Source organism: Tiliqua scincoides, chromosome 2 (genome assembly GCF_035046505.1).
Source record: "Tiliqua scincoides isolate rTilSci1 chromosome 2, rTilSci1.hap2, whole genome shotgun sequence".
NCBI lineage: Eukaryota > Metazoa > Chordata > Lepidosauria > Squamata > Scincidae > Tiliqua > Tiliqua scincoides.
Window position 1 is genome coordinate 14,140,055 of NC_089822.1, and position 17,160 is coordinate 14,157,214.

Below are 17,160 nucleotides of genomic sequence, written 5' to 3' on the forward strand. Positions count from 1 at the left end.
TTTTTATGCTTCATGCCAGTTTATGCTCACATTCACCCTAAGGAGGGGAGGATCTTCATGCCAGTTTATGATCACATTCACCCTAAGGAGCGGGGGATCTTCAAGCCAGTTTATGATCACATTCACCCTAAGAAGGGCGAGGATCTTCATGCCAGTTTATGATCACATTCACCCTAAGGAGGGGGGGATCTTCATGCCAGTTTATGATCACATTCACCCTAAGGAGCGGGGCATCTTCATGCCAGTTTATGATCACATTCACCCTAAGGAGCGGGCCATCTTCATGCCAGTTTATGCTCACATTCACCCTAAGGAAGGGGGAGGAAGACAGCGAAGAAAGTGATGTCAGTGATTGTGAGCTAATGAGCTTCATAAATTCTGACTGTAGCGATGATGAGTTCTTGGGGTTTCCAGAAAACTAGAGTACTCAAACCTTTAAGTCTCTCCATTTGTTAATGACAGTGATAATGGTTCTTAATGCCACTGTTGACTGCTGTTCACTTTACATGGAGGAAAAATACGATATGCCTTTAAAGAGCACTTAATAAACACTTTGTAAACCAAATTTGACTTTGTTCTGACTTTTTTTGCCCAAAGGAACGCATTAATTAAATTTCAATGCATTCCTATGGGAAACCGCGCTTTGCAAGACGAAATTTTCGCAATACGAAGCGACTCGCGGAACGAATTAATTTCGTCTTGCGAGGCACCACTGTAAATGGGGCACCATTTGGCATACTGCCTCAGTCCTTGGGAGGTTTTGGGCTGGCCCTGTGTACATGCAAACCGTACAGTGCTGCACACTTTCTTTTTTCGCCTGAAAAAAGTTTCCACAAACTTAAAAAAACAACCAACCAAAATTTTAAAATCTGTATATGCTGTACAATGGTAACTTGTTCTGGAGACATCATTGTATTGTGAACATCTGAGAAGCCACCTTCTTCCATACAAACTGGCTCATCCTCGTCAATCATCTGAGAGGTCCCTTTTGCAGGTGCTGCTGCTGTTGGAGGTGGGAGGGGCGGTGGTAAAGTGGCACCTTCTCTATAGTGGCACCAACTCTATGGAATCCACTCCCTCTCAGTTTAAGAATCGCTGCCTCTTTAGAGGCTTTCCAGCGGGGCCTAAAGACATTTCTTTTTACATGCGCCTTCTGAGTTTGGGGCTTTTAATATGAACATATAAGGTTTTGTGCTGATTAGTTTTATGGGCTGCATTCTTTTTATTGTTTGCTGCTGACTTTTAATGAGATCTGTAGGTTCTATACTCTTTTTCAGTGCTTTTAATGTCTATATTTTTATGTTTGTACTGCTGTAAGCTGCTTTGATAGATGGAGAATGTCACACCCAGCCTGTATACTTGAGGAAGCGGCAGGAGGCAGTTCTTAATTGCTGCCCAATGCTGCATATACACAACAGGGATCAAATGTGTGATGTGCAGAAATGGGTTAAGATAAGGGCCACTGAGGGATTGCTCAGCATCATCCACCTCCTTCTTATGGCCCAATCCTATCCAATTTTCCAGTGCTGGTGTAGCTGTGCCAATGGGACATGTGCCATGTCCTGTGGTGGGGAGACAGTCACAAAGGCCTTCTCAAAGTATGGAAATAAGAACAGTGCCAGCCTTAGGGCAATTTGACTAAATTGGGCCCTGCACTGCGGTGGCGAGTGGAGCGCCTGCAGCCAGCACCTCACTGTGTAGCTGATGCTCCGGCACGGAATCTTCCATGCTGAGATCTTGTGAGCAGAGTGCGGCGAGTGCAGCATTGCTGCTGCACAGCCCTCCCACTGCCCCTGGGTCCAATTGGCTTGAAATAGCCCCCCCCCGTCCAGCAGCTGGCGATGACACTGCTGCTGGGTTCCTCACCACTGCCACTCATTGGGTTTGGGGGGGCACAGGGGGGAGTGCCCAGCAAAAATGTTTTGCATTGGGGCCCCCAGTTCCTGAGGCCGGCCCTGAGTAATGAATGAAGGGATTGAGGGGCAGCAAGACACTCTTCAGTTTACTGCTTCCCTCCAACCTACTGCTCAAAGCAACTGCTTCAGTCAGCCTTATGACTGGGTTAGCCCCAAGTACAGTTCCTACCACCAGCAGCTGGAGCTTCTGGGTTGCAGAACATGGCTGCCTAATAAGATTTGAGTGCTAATGCTTCTTACTTTATTTTTAAGTGCTGGATAATAGCTTTGTTAGGTGCCCCAGCCTTTGCTTTCTGGGAAACCGCCATTATGTCTGAAAATGGCTTATTCGTTAAATAACCCAGGAAGGCAAATAGAAACTGCTTCCTGAAGCAGGATTGCCATCATAGCTCAGGGTTTTGTTAATTTACAAGGGAGACAGAGACTTTTGATCCCCTTGAAAGCTGTTTCTTAGAATTTGAATGATGGGGAAAATGTCTTCATGTGATTGCTAAAGTTTTCCTAAATGTACCTGTACTTTGTATGTATACTATGTGGTTTAAAAATAAATAAATAAATGAACATAAGAACATAAGAACAGCCCCACTGGATCAGGCCATAGGCCCATCTAGTCCAGCTTCCTGTATCTCACAGCGGCCCACCAAATGCCCCAGGGAGCACACCAGATAACAAGAGACCTCATCCTGGTGCTCTCCCCTACATCTGGCATTCTGACTTAACCCATTCCTAAAATCAGGAGGTTGCACATACACATCATGGCTTGTACCCCATAATGGATTTTTCCTCCAGAAACTCATCCAATCCCCTTTTAAAGGCGTCTAGGCTAGACGCCAGCACCACATCCTGTGGCAAGGAATTCCACAGACCGACCACGCGCTGAGTAAAGAAATATTTTCTTTTGTCTGTCCTAACCCGCCCAACACTCAATTTTAGTGGATGTCCCCTGGTTCTGGTATTATGTGAGAGTGTAAAGAGCATCTCCCTATCCACTCTGTCCATCCCCTGCATAATTTTGTATGTCTCAATCATGTCCCCCCTCAAGCGTCTCTTTTCTAGGCTGAAGAGGCCCAAACGCCGTAGCCTTTCCTCATAAGGAAGGTGCCCCAGCCCCGTAATCATCTTAGTCGCTCTCTTTTGCACCTTTTCCATTTCCACTATGTCTTTTTTGAGATGCGGCGACCAGAACTGGACACAATACTCCAGGTGTGGCCTTACCATAGATTTGTACAACGGCATTATAATACTAACCGTTTTGTTCTCAATACCCTTCCTAATGATCCCAAGCATAGAATTGGCCTTTTTCACTGCCGCCGCACATTGGGTCGACACTTTCATCGACCTGTCCACCACCACCCCAAGATCTCTCTCCTGATCTGTCACAGACAGCTCAGAACCCATCAGCCTATATCTAAAGTTTTGATTTTTTGCCCCAATGTGCATGACTTTACACTTACTGACATTGAAGCGCATCTGCCATTTTGCTGCCCATTCTGCCAGTCTGGAGAGATCCTTCTGGAGCTCCTCACAATCACTTCTGGTCTTTACCACTCGGAAAAGTTTGGTGTCGTCTGCAAACTTAGCCACTTCACTGCTCAACCCTGTCTCCAGGTCATTTATGAAGAGGTTGAAAAGCACCGGTCCCAGGACAGATCCTTGGGGCACACCGCTTTTCACCTCTCTCCATTGTGAAAACTGCCCATTGACACCCACTCTCTGCTTCCTGGCCTCCAACCAGTTCTCAATCCACGAGAGGACCTGTCCTCTAATTCCCTGACTGTGGAGTTTTTTCAGTAGCCTTTGGTGAGGGACCGTGTCAAACGCCTTCTGAAAGTCCAGATATATAATGTCCACGGGTTCTCCCGCATCCACATGCCTGTTGACCTTTTCAAAGAATTCTATAAGGTTGGTGAGGCAAGACTTACCCTTACAGAAGCCATGCTGACTCTCCCTCAGCAAGGCCTGTTCGTCTATGTGTTTTGAGATCCTATCTTTGATGAGGCATTCCACCATCTTACCCGGTATAGATGTTAGGCTGACCGGCCTATAGTTTCCCGGGTCCCCCCTCTTTCCCTTTTTAAAAATAGGCGTGACATTTGCTATCCTCCAATCTTCTGGCACCGTGGCCGTTTTGAGGGACAAGTTGCATACCTTAGTCAAGAGATCTGCAACTTCATTCTTCAATTCCTTAATAACCCTTGGGTGTATGCCATCAGGGCCCGGTGACTTATTGATCTTTAATTTATCAATGAGGTCTGAAACATCTTCTCTTTTAACCTCTATCTGACTTAACTCCTCGGTCAGGAGGGGCCGTTCGGGCAGCGGTATCTGCCCGAGGTCTTCTGCCGTGAAGACAGATGCAAAGAACTCATTTAATTTCTCTGCCATCTCTAAGTCTCCTTTTATCTCCCCTTTCCCTCCCTCACCATCCAGAGGGCCAACCGCTTCTCTGGCGGGTTTCCTGCTTCTAACATATTTGAAGAAGCTTTTATTATTCCCCTTAATGTTGCTGGCCATGCGTTCCTCATAGTCTCGCTTGGCCTCCCCTATCACCTTCTTACATTTCTTTTGCCACAGTTTATGTTCCTTTTTATTCTCTTCATTAGGGCAAGACTTCCATTTACGGAAGGAAGCTTCCTTGCCCTTCACAGCCTCTCTAACTTGGCTGGTTAGCCATGCGGGCACTCTCCTGGATTTAGTGGAACCCTTCTTTCTTTGCGGTATACACCTCTGCTGGGCCTCTATTACTGTTGTTTTAAGCAGCCTCCATGCACTCTGGAGAGACTGGACTCTTTTTACCCTCTCTTTCAACCTCCTTCTAACCAGCCTCCTCATTTGAGGGAAGTCCGCCCGTCGGAAGTCAAAGGTTTTTGTTAGAGATTTGCCTGGTATTCTTCCCCCAACGTGCACATCAAAACGGATCGCAGCATGATCACTGTTCCCCAATGGCTCAGTAACATTTACATCTCTAACCAGGTCCTGCGTACCGCACAAAATTAAATCCAGAGTCACCTGTCCTCTAGTGGGCTCCGTGACTAGCTGATCTAAGCCACAGTCATTTAGCACGTCAAGAAATCCGGTTTCCTTATCGTGACCAGAACATGAAAACCCAGGAAAAAGCAAAGCCCAACAAAAATAAGAGTTGACTTTAACAAGGAATTTCTTTCCATGTAAGAATGTTGTGGTTATGAAGCAGCCCTTGGAATCCAGTCAATGCGAATGAACAGTTATTGGTGTTCTTGAACAATGGGACCCAAAACCATTTTTTTTCCCTGGCAACTGTGTTTATAAAATAACCTACCAATCCCAGTCAGCTTGTATGGGTTTAGAAGTACTGTTTGGGGAAACAAGTTCATTTTCTTTTCAGATATTATGCATTGGTTGTGGCAAATGGTTCAGATAAAGCAGCCAAAACATTAAGGTCAGAGGTGGCCCTGATGCAGGTGGTACTTACCTGAAGGAGCTCTGTGTCCCGGAAGTTCAGGATGACATAATGATGCCATCATGTCGCCCCCAACCTTCTAGGCCAGTGGTGGCGAACCTATGGCACTCGTGCCAGAAGGGGCACTCAGAGCCCTCTCTGTGGGCACACATGCCCACTGGCGGGCCTGGGCCTGGGGCAGATGCCAGGCAAAAGCCCCAGGCATTGAGCCAGGCAGCCTGGAGAGAGGGGCGCTGAAGCTGCAGTTCCCCCCCCCCCGTGTGTCACTTTAAATAAAACAGGCTTTTTCCGAGGCTCCGTGTGTTGGGGAGGGTGGGCTGTTTCCCTCTGCCCCCTGAGCTCACTGCCCTCCTCTCCTGTCTTCTGTGCATTGCTGCCCCACCTGCTCCATGCCCCACTGGCACAGCTATGCCAGTGCTGAAAAGTTGGTTAAGACTGCGCCCTTAGTTTACTTGTAGATCAGGCTGCCTGAATGTACAGTAATACCTTGCACTTTCATCTGGTCAGGGACCAGAGCATGGATGAAAGCAAAAAAATGGATGCATCTCATTGTATTGGCAACCTTCAGTCTCGAAAGACTATGGTATCGCGCTCTGAAAGGTGGTTCTGGCACAGCGTCTAGTGTGGCTGAAAAGGCCAATCCGGGAGTGACAATCCCTTCCACACCGGGAGCAAGTGCAGTCTGTCCCTGGTCTGTCTCCCTGGCTATGGGCCTTCCTTCTTTGCCTCTTAGCCTCAGACTGTTGGCAAAGTGTCTCTTCAAACTGGGAAAGGCCATGCTGCACAGCCTGCCTCCAAGCGGGCCGCTCAGAGGCCAGGGTTTCCCACTTGTTGAGGTCCATCCCTAAGGCCTTCAGATCCCTCTTGCAGATGTCCTTGTATCGCAGCTGTGGTCTACCTGTAGGGCGCTTTCCTTGCACGAGTTCTCCATAGAGGAGATCCTTTGGGATCCGGCCATCATCCATTCTCACAACATGACTGAGCCAACGCAGGCGTCTCTGTTTCAGCAGTGAATACATGCTAGGGATTCCAGCACGTTCCAGGACTGTGTTGTTTGGAACTTTGTCCTGCCAGGTGATGCCGAGGATGCGTCGGAGGCAGCGCATGTGGAAAGCGCTCAGTTTCCTCGCCTGTTGTGAGCGAAGAGTCCATGACTCGCTGCAGTACAGAAGTGTACTCAGGACGCAAGCTCTGTAGACCTGGATCTTGGTATGTTCCGTCAGCTTCTTGTTGGCCCAGACTCTCTTTGTGAGTCTGGAAAACGTGGTAGCTGCTTTACCGATGCGCTTGTTTAGCTCGGTATCGAGAGAATGAGTGTTGGAGATCGTTGAGCCAAGGTACACAAAGTCATGGACAACCTCCAGTTCATGCTCAGAGATTGTAATGCAGGAAGGTGAGTCCACATCCTGAACCATGACCTGTGTTTTCTTCAGGCTGATTGTCAGTCCAAAATCTTGGCAGGCCTTGCTAAAACGATCCATGAGCTGCTGGAGATCTTTGGCAGAGTGGGTAGTGACAAAGCATAGCATAGTGACAAAGCATCTCAAAGCATAGCTTTATTCCAATTGCAACTTTATTTTGGCCAATGAAAAAGGGAAATAACTATGATACGTGTGAATGCATGCAAAACCTAAATAAACAGAACAAAAAATAAGCATAAGAACACTGACGAACCTCGTGGAATGTTGGATGAAATCAAATGAAAGAAAATCACACGCTCAAAATTTGAACTGTGGTTTAAATGGAAAAATGGCTGAAAGAGGGAAGCGATGAAAAGGCCCAATGTTTTCAGCGTCTGCAGCATTGTTGCTTTCTGATGCTTTAGGCTCCACATGGGGGAAGAATACCTCTGTGATAATCAGCACCCTGATCTCTGCGCCAAGGCACAGTTCTGGGAGAACAGCACAGTGAGAGCTACGCTGGCAGATGTTAGTAATGAAATAAAGGACAGGGACTGTGTGGGTGTGGCTAGACAGAAGGCTGTTGCAGTAGACACCGTGTCATAGGCCAGCCCAGTGATTGGTCCATGTAGTGATCCCTCTGATAGGACCATATGCTACAGACTCCCACTCAGGTGTGCCTGCTGGTGATGATTCCAGCGTTAAATGCCACATGAAGTGCTCTTTGCCTGGCTCCCTCTGCAGCTGGGTGGTTAGAGCACAGCAGACTTGTGGAGCAGCTGGCGTGCATCTAGAGCTGCTGACCCCTCTTTTTTGTCCCTGGCCTGGGTGTTTCTGGCCAGTTATGCAAAAGGCAAGTGGCTTGATGGATTGGGGCCCAGCCAACTTACCTCCCAGCTTGTGTCTTTGTGCAATAGGCTTTGTGCAAGTGCTGTTGAGATTCCCCTTGTGACTCATCTTAGTCTCACTCCTGCCAGGATTCCTTTCATCCAGTGAATGCCCCCCCCCCACAGCCTTTCCCTAGAGATTTTGCGTGTGTTTAAATGACCACCTTCTTCCGATAAAGCTATCTTTCTACTCTTGCTCTGCTCAAAATGGTATCCCTTGTGTGTGCGCGTGCATGTGTGGTGTCCTTGGGGCAACTGCTTGTGTCCAGTTCCTGTGCTGCTCATTCCTAGTGGCTGACAGGGGGCACTCCTCCAGCAGTTCATTGGCCCTGTGCCTGTCATCGTACAGTGCTTGGTTTACCCTAGCAGTGCTTCTCTGGCTGCTGGTGTTGGATCCTTGGAGGTCACACCAGTGTTAGGACACTGCACCATGGATGACAGTGTCAGGGTTTCTGAGGATGCTGTTGGCATTACTGGGAGGGCTGTGCTGGACAGAGGGTGCGAGAGACATCACATTGGCACAGCATCTGAAAAGGATGTTGCTACTTATTCGTAAGAGCCTATTTCAGCATATAAATTTCCTGTATCTCTGGATTGGAAAGCAGGTGATTATTTTCTATAACTTTGTCAAAATATATGATGTTTTACAAATAACATCAGCAAAGAGTCAGAATCTCTGTAGCTTACAATCCAGAATTTTACACTGGGGGAAATTCAGAAAGGGAGTAAAGGAATGGAAGAGGGAAAGATTACAAGTGATGACTAGGAACACTAAGGCTGCAATCCTAACCACACTTTCCCAAAAGTAAGCCCAATTGAACCAAGTAGGACTTACTTCTGAGTAGACCTGGTTAAGATTGTGCCCTAAGTTATACATTCTTGAGCTTTACTGGGGAGTGGCTATAGCTCAGTGGTAGAGCAGATGCTTTGCACGCAGCAAGTCTAGGATCAGTTCCTGATATATGAAATCTTGGAGAGCCATTGTGAGTTAGTGAAAACAATAGTGGTCTAGGTAGACAAATTGTCTGATCTGGTAAAAGGTAGCCATTGAGAGTCAGGACTAATGAGTTAAGGCAAAGATGTCATGGAATTTAATATCTGAAGAGAGATTTTAGGGTAAGAGGGAGGTGGCACTGGCTTACACACACACACCTAGCTGGGCAGATCTCTCAGTCTGTGGTGATCCAAGTGTATGAGCTAAAGTAGCAGCACTGTGAAACATACGAATTCATACAAATTCATACGAATTTGTCCTGGATTGTGAGGACAAACTTTGGAATAGTAATCCCACTTCTTCTATACAGAGCCATTAAGAAAAGTAGTATTTCTTTGCTATTTTATGACTGGTTTTTAGGAGAGCCCAGAAGAATCATGAAGGTAAACCAGTTTCAAGAAAGGATCTAGGTGGACATAGTGGAAATGGAAAAGGTCGCAAAAAGGAGCGACTAAGATGATTACTGGGATGGGGCACCTTCCTTATGAGGAAAGGCTACAGCCTTTGGGCCTCTTCAGCCTAGAAAAGAGATGCCTGAGGGGGGACATGATTGAGACATACAAAATTATGCATGGGAAGGATAAAGTGGATAGAGAGATGCTCTTTACACTCTCACGTAACACCAGAACCAGGGGACATCCACTAAAATTGAGTGTTGGGAGAGTTAGGACAGACAAAAGAAAACATTTCTTTACTCAGTGTGTGGTTGGTTTGTGGAACTCCTTGCCATAGAATGTGGTGATGGCTTCTGGCCTGGACAAGTTTCTGGAAGAAAAATCCATTTTGGGTTACAAGCCATGATGCGTATGTGCAACCTCCTGATTTTAGAAATGGGCTATGTCAGAATGCCAGATGCAAGGGAGGGCCCCAGGATGAGGTCTCTTATTAACTGGTATGCTCCCTGGGGCATTTGGTGGGCCACTGTGAGACACAGGAAGCTGGACTAGATAGGCCTATGGCCTGATCCAGGGGCGCTGTTCTTATGTTCTTATTATCATCCAGTAATCAACATGTGCTTCAAAACAAGGACTGGAAGCATCAAGGCTCAGTGCCCTAAAATGCTCTGGAACAGAACTTTAGGTGATCTAATTATGTAAGCCAGCAGTTGGATGACGTATTATCCAGGAGTAGATGAATGTTCATCATCATCTAGTAGATGAATGTTTCTTTTGAGAACTGGGCAGATTAAGCACTAACATGAATAAAGACAACCACAGTGCTTAGCAATTACGGGAAGGGGAGAGGCAACTACAAGCATCTCTGAGGTTGCAACAATGCCCAGCTGTCCTATATACCAGTGGTTCTCGAGCTTTTATCATTAGGACCCATATTTTAGAATCTGTCAGGATCCACCAGAAGTGATGTTTTGACCAGAAGTGACATCATCAAGCAGGAAATTTTTAACAATCCTAGACTGCAGTCCTACCCACACTTACCTAGGAGTAAGTCCCATTTACTATCATTGTTAAAAGTACATAGTAGCCTGTTCAGAGTTCTGATCTGTCACATTTCCCCCAATGCAGTAACATACCATGGGAGTATCAAGTGTTATTAATAAAATTTTGAAATGAACGGGGACCCACCTGAAGCTGGTTCTCAACCCACCTAGTGGGAACCAACCCACAGTTTGAGAAACACTGCTATATACAAAAGGATGCTCACTACGTAAGTATATGACATGGCACCTGCCATCACTCGTTCTTTTATCTTCCCAACTGCTCAATAGTTGGACTACAAAACCGTACCCTTAGATACAAGCATATTTCTTCATTTCCCAGCTTAAGGCATGGGTTTATCATGTAATAGATTTGGAGAATTCTGGTTATAAGGTAATAACAGATGTGGGAGCATAAAATTGTATTCATTTATGATTTGTGGATTATGGGGGAAAAATGTGTTAGTTTTGAATTGTTTTGCCATTCTTTGGGCATCAGCAGTGACTCTCGTCTATAAGACGATTCCAGGAGGGCAGGCTTTCAGATCCATGCTCCATGACCCTCAGATAAGTCTGTAGGGGAGGTTCCCATGATCCTCAGATAAGTCTGGGGTGGGGGTGGGGTTAGAGAATGGTGATTGTGAGGAGGAGGTGCAGCTTGCCCCGAAGCCTGATTGAGAGAAGGGAAAGAATGTGAGCCATGCCACTGTTTTTGAAGACATTAGCAAGGTGCTTATGTAGTAATGTGTGCCATTCCCCTGCTAATTGGGTAAGAGGCACTTTTTCAAGTGGGTGCTCCTTTTTTTAGCAGGGGGAGAGTAACTGGCCCACCTCACCCCAGCACTGTCTGTTCTAGTGGCTGTCTGCTGGTATTCCTTGGCATCTTTTTAGATTGTGAGCCCTTTTGGGACAGGGAGCCATTTAGTTATTTGATTTTTCTCTGTAAACCGCTTTGTGAACGTTCAGTTGAAAAGTGGTATATAAATACTGTTAATTAATTAATTAATTAATTAAATTCCCCACTGTCATTTAAAGAGGCACTTCTGGGTTTGGAGTTAAAGAGCATGCTCAGAATTTTCTACAAGGCAGTCTCCAACAAATGTAAACAAAGAAAGTTCTAAAAGTCTTGTAAGCCATCTGCAGGCACTCAAAATGTTCCTCAGATACTTCACCAACCTTCTGCAGGCACTTTTAAAGCTCCCCCATGCTTCTCCTGAACTGCCCCTCACCTCTGAGTGACCTGCAGATAGGACGAAGAGATTGTCTACAGCTGTATTTTTTTGTATAAATTTCTCACCTTATAGGTGAGTATCTATGGTAATTTAATTTACAAGACCTCTGAAGCCAGAGCCTAATCAGTAGATGTCAAATTGCTGCAACCCATTCAGAATTCTTGGGATATGACAGACACTAGCCCTAGTCTAAAGTAGCTCTTTCACTTGTTCAAGAAAAATGCACTCACAGCAAGGATTTCTTAAGATACAACAAGCTGCTTTTATTGTATTGGCAACCTTCAGTCTCGAAAGACTATGGTATCGCGCTCTGAAAGGTGGTTCTGGCACAGCGTCTAGTGTGGCTGAAAAGGCCAATCCGGGAGTGACAATCCCTTCCACACTGGGAGCAAGTGCAGTCTGTCCCTGGTCTGTCTCCCTGGCTATGGGCCTTCCTTCTTTGCCTCTTAGCCTCAGACTGTTGGCAAAGTGTCTCTTCAAACTGGGAAAGGCCATGCTGCACAGCCTGCCTCCTATCCCACTGTTCCAATGCACCTTTCTAAATTATAAAGCAGAGGGTGAGATACGAAAAGGTTCTTGTGCTGCTGGTAGGTAGGACACATATGCTATGAAAGAAATAGCACTCTGGAAACATATTTACCTGTAGTTTTAAAAGCAGCTTTGCTCTCTCCAGACTGAGAAAAATCTTAATCCGATTTTATGACGTAAATCAAAACATCCCATTTGTCAAGTAATTTTAGCATCATTATGACACATGTTAAATCAACACAGTGAAATGTATATTCCTAGCATACAATGACATCAAGTCACTTAATAGATTTTAGTTTTTATTTGCGTACTCCACTGTAGTGCTGTAACAAAATCACACTTGTGTACCAGAGCATACATCAACAGCCAGATGTAGACCTGAATTACACCACTGCTATAATATTTAGCTTTGTGAAGGAGACATAAGCAGACACTATGGCCACAAATAATTTTCTGGGATTTTCTTTCAGTCTTAATTTGCCAGAAATATTATCTACCTTCAGATTTTAGAATTAAATGAAAGTGACTGAATAATTTGGTACAGAAATAGCTAAAGGAGCAATCTCACAGGCACTGATATGGCAAACATTTACTTTAATTAAGAGCAAATGGCATTAATACCATATTGATAAAGCTCTCTGAAACCAGTTAGCCAACTCTGTCCAAACAGGAAATGCCCTCTTACTTGCAATTTACAGCAACATTTCAGAAAGTTATTTCTGGCCTTGCTATGTCAAAGTCAATCATACGAAGAACTAGGCATGAAACCTAAAATACTTTTTAAAAGCCCTTCTATTAAAAACAAATAAGTCATGCAATTTTTGATCAATTATGCAGTTGCTAAAATTGCTGTAAGTCCATACTGTATATGTTTAGCATTTATACTGCTAATGCATAACAAACCTGATTAGAACAACACAAATCTGTCTTAATTACACCATTATATCACTAAAGAGACAAGTGCCATGGAATTGGCAGAAACATTTAACTGAAAGCACTTAAATAGCAGGGTAAGTGTGTGTTAACACTTCACATTTAGGAGAAATAATCCTGCAACCTCACTTTACAAAAAAGTGTTCTGCTATAAAATCTTAAGCAAAGGGGAAACTGTATTCACCATTTCTAATACAAAGCAACTTACAGCTATTTGTCAAAGGTAACAAAAATCAAAATAAAAGAGCAAATACACAAAGCAACTGAAGCACACACAGAGTATTAAATACAATCAGGATTAAGTACACAGTGTACCAAGTAACATAAGGAACAGAAAAAGTTCTTGCATATTAGAACTGAAAAGCAAAGGGATACAGCAATTAAAAAACATCAGAATACAGTTTCCATTTGTGATCTCTTTCCAACCATTATTAGCCTGCATTTCCTTAAGAATGGTGTGAATGCCACACAAAAGTAATTTTCTTAACTTTTTGGGATTTTTTTAAACAGACATTAAAAAAAAATATGGTAACAAATGGTCTCTGTTATCACCTTTCAGTGTTGACACCAAGAACCCCTTTCAGCTTTTAAAAGCTATCATAGTCTTTCTTGTCTTTTTTCCCTTCAGCTTCAAAACCATCAACTCCATCACTATCTCTTCTCCTTTTCCGGTTGTTGTGAATACTGAAGCGCTGGTTCATCTGAGGCAAAGGATCCATTCCTAGAACTTTATGTATCTGACGGAACGCAAGGAGTCTCAGTGCAAACTGGTAGCAGGGGAAAATAGGAACATGTTAGAATTTCTGAATAATTGAACTTCAACTTCTAAGAACAGATAAAAAGTCAAGAGCATTTCTTTAATGCTCTAAGGCTGAAATACTAACCACACTTTCCTGAGAGTAAGCCCTAATGAACAAAATAGGGCTTACTTCTGAGTAGACCTGGTTAGGCTTGTGCCCTTAGGCAACTTTTTTTGTATGTAGCTTTAGATTTTAGTTAAAATGGTACAATCACATAGTTTGAGAGTTTTCAAAGTCTAAAATGTTACATAAAGATACTTCACTTGTTCTGCTGTGAGATCCACACACATTCCTCCCAGCACCCCTTTTGGATGAAAGAGAGAGACTCAAGACTGGTTGCAACATGTCCCTTTTGTAGCCAGGAAGGCAGGTTGTAACATGGTCCCTTTTGTAGCCAGGAAGTCCACCAAGCTACTTCCTTCTTCCATCTTTCATACACAAACATGTTTCCTCACTGATATTACTTCTGCTTTTAATCTTTATTTTACCTGGCATCTTTTTATTTGCTTTTAATACGGTATCTCATACTGATGCTTTTCTGAGAGATGAAAAAGCATTTTTTTTCAAGCCATAGTTACTGCTTTAGTTGATAAATCAACTTTTAAATTCATAAAACTAAGGCCCACATTACTTTCCCTCTGCTCCAAGAGGGGCATTGTGATGAATGCCCTGCTTTCTTCCCTATTTCTGGACACTCCTAACCAAATCTCTGTGCAAACTCAGTAGCTTAAAAACCTGTTTGGACATATTCCTGCTGCCATTATCTCATGTGCTTTTGTGGCTTCAGTCATTCTTCATCTCTGGAGTAGCCAAGCCTCCTCTACTGAGATTGGCATGTGCCTACTGACTATGTAGCAAAGCCTGTCTAAATAAAGGGGTGGGAAAGAACGGCCAGGTGAGTTCACTCATCCAATCAGGTAACTATGACACCCTCAAACCTTTATTTCCAGTAAGTACAGGAAATACTGTCCTGGGACAATGTAAGTAGATAGTAACAGGGACAGTACTGAGAACTAGATGCATTTAGGGAATTTTGTATTGTTGCTTTGTGTACTCTTAAGTCAGTGACTGTCAAACTTTTCTACCCTGCAATCCAGTGCAGAGCTTGACAACCAGAAGTGTTGGAAGTGTCATGACAACATCACCACCAACAATTCTGGGTTGCCAAGCTTTCACATTTTTTTATGCAAGAAGGCTGCCTCTATAGCATGTTCTTGCTGACAAGTGTGTTTTCATTTGCGAGAACATGACATAACTTGGCCCTGAAGAGGCTGAAGACCACCAAACAGAGCATTAGCACTTTGCTTGGTGGTCTACGGCCCACTCTGAGCTGAATCACATCATTTTCCTGCTAATGAATACATGCTCAGAGAGAGAACACACTTTGGAGGCGGGCTTTTCGCATTAAAAAAATGTGAAAGCTCAGCAACCCAGAAATGTTGGTGTTTCCTGGTGGCATTCCATGACCCACCAGAAATAGGGTCGCAACCCAAAGTTTGAGAAATGCTGCACTAAGCCAGCCTGAAAATTTTACCAGTTTCACTATGCACTGGGGATTTGTATGCTTTGCTCTTGAATAGCATCCCAAGCTCCATCTACAAGGTTTTTACTGGTTATTGCACCCATTTGATCAAGCTTTTTTCTCTTGTGTCCAGCCAAGTTCAAGCATTTTCCATCAACTTGCTTGTACTTTTTTAAAATCTCCCTCATTTTCCTCAGCTTAGGTTTTGCTCTTGCAGGTTGGGCATCTTCATTAGGTTTGTATGAAATATTCACCATATTATACTATTTTATCAAAATCACCTGTGCACTTGAAGTAATATCTTCTCGCTGCTGGTCTGTCATTAAAGCAAGTGTATCAAAAGAATCTTTTTCACAAGGATCCAGAAGACCAGGACCTCCTATAAGAAAAATAATGTATTTCACTGAGTTCATACACTGCATATACTCATGTAGAAGTCAACCTCACGGGTGAGATGAAGGCAAGTCTTAAGCCATAAATCATGGAATTCACTATGACCTGTGGATAAGTCAAGGGTAAAACTTAGGGGTGTATGAAAGTCTTTTATATAATTTTGTCTGATTTTAACTGAGGCTAGAGCCTGAAAAACTACTTACCAGTAATTGTTCTGAAGCAGCACAAACACAGAGCTATTCTCCAAACAGGAAGCAAGGTGAAGGTGCTTATGGGAATTGGAGATTTTGTGAGGCGTACAGTACTGTACCATAGCAGCAGTCCTCTCAAAGCCTACAATTCCCACAAGCACCTTCACTTTGCTTCCTGTTTGGAGAACAGCTCTGTGTTTGTGCTGGTTCAGAACAAAGTGAAATAACTCTTCTTTTTTATAACTCACACCTTTTGGTCCAAAAAAGAAATCCCAAAGCAGCTTGCAATCAATAATACATGACCATATAAACCAAAATAAAAACAACACAAAGAGGCAGTGCAGAATGCATCACATAAGACCATAGGACCCCTAACAATTCTAAATGAAATGCCTCTTGGAATATAAGTGCCTTGGTCAAATGCCAAAAGACCATCAATGAAAGAACCAGATAAGCCTCCTGGGGAGAAAGTTCCACAATTTGGATTTATCCTTTTTAAAGCAACCAATTTCAGGTGTACTCAAGGAATGAAACTCACCTTTGAGGATAATTCCTGAAGATATGCACTCAAACACTCTTCTCAGGGCATCCCCAGGGCTCTGTGGTCCAGTAGCACTGCTAATTGCTTTTTCAACTAATAATTCCATTGCCTAAATAAAGAGAAATAATTATAACCAGCTGTACACATTTTTTAAAATAATGAAATGTAAGAGTCCACCAAGGGCTGATAAGCAGTGCAAAATAATTTTATGGGACTCTTGTTGTCCAGCACTTTTAAAGCATTGGAGTTTGAGAAAATTTAGCCAGAAAGCCCAATCCCATGAAGAAGATTCAAATTTCTGCATCTTACCCATACATTTATTTCAATGTGGTCATGGGTAAGTTACAAGTTATGAATTCTAGCATTATTGCATCCCACAGAAAAATGCTCTGAGACTATAAATGATCCAAGTAAATAAGGGGAGGCTGAAATCTGGAGCATTCTTCACATAAAAAAAGGATCCAAGCACACATCAAGACCAACCTACACCTTAAAAAAGCCAAAGAACATTGAAATTTGTAGTCAGATGTCCACAAGGTGGTTGCCAGCTGCATCCACAAACATTTTTCTAGTGACCACCTGCCCTTTGCTGTGTAGCAAAAAATGAGAGATCCTTTCTTGCCTGTAGCCTGCATGCATTACAGCAGTGGTTCCCAAACTTTGAGGGAGCTTTACTCCCTCAGTAAGTTCTTGCGGAGAGGGGCTAGGGCAGCGATGTGATCCCCAGGGATCATGCTGCTAAGGGGGGGGGGGCGAGGGGGGTGCTTGTGACTTACTTTATGAAGATAAGGCTGTATCACACTGCAGGAAGTGTAGGGAGCCCTGCACAGCCCTCCACAGTGCTCCCCAAGTCTTAGAACGTTCGGAGAAAGTGGGCGTAAAGCACCTCCTGCAAAAGTTGTTTGTGCCCACTTTCTTCGAACGTTCCAAGCCTTGGGAAGCACTGTGG

General features: G+C 44.0%; 1 protein-coding gene across 1 annotated transcript in view; it reads right to left on the minus strand.

The window, feature by feature from the left end:
- Nucleotides 1-12,117: 12,117 nt before the first annotated feature.
- ZFR (zinc finger RNA binding protein) overlaps nt 12,118-17,160 on the minus strand; it is a 43,537-nt gene continuing 38,494 nt past the window's right edge. Inside the window, exons 18-20 of the mRNA XM_066614547.1 lie at nt 16,209-16,320; nt 15,368-15,465; nt 12,118-13,531 (exon numbers count right to left, since the gene is read on the minus strand). Of these exons, the coding sequence (XP_066470644.1) occupies nt 13,352-13,531; nt 15,368-15,465; nt 16,209-16,320 (390 nt within the window). The 3' untranslated portion in view covers nt 12,118-13,351. The remainder of the gene's footprint in view (nt 13,532-15,367; nt 15,466-16,208; nt 16,321-17,160) is intronic.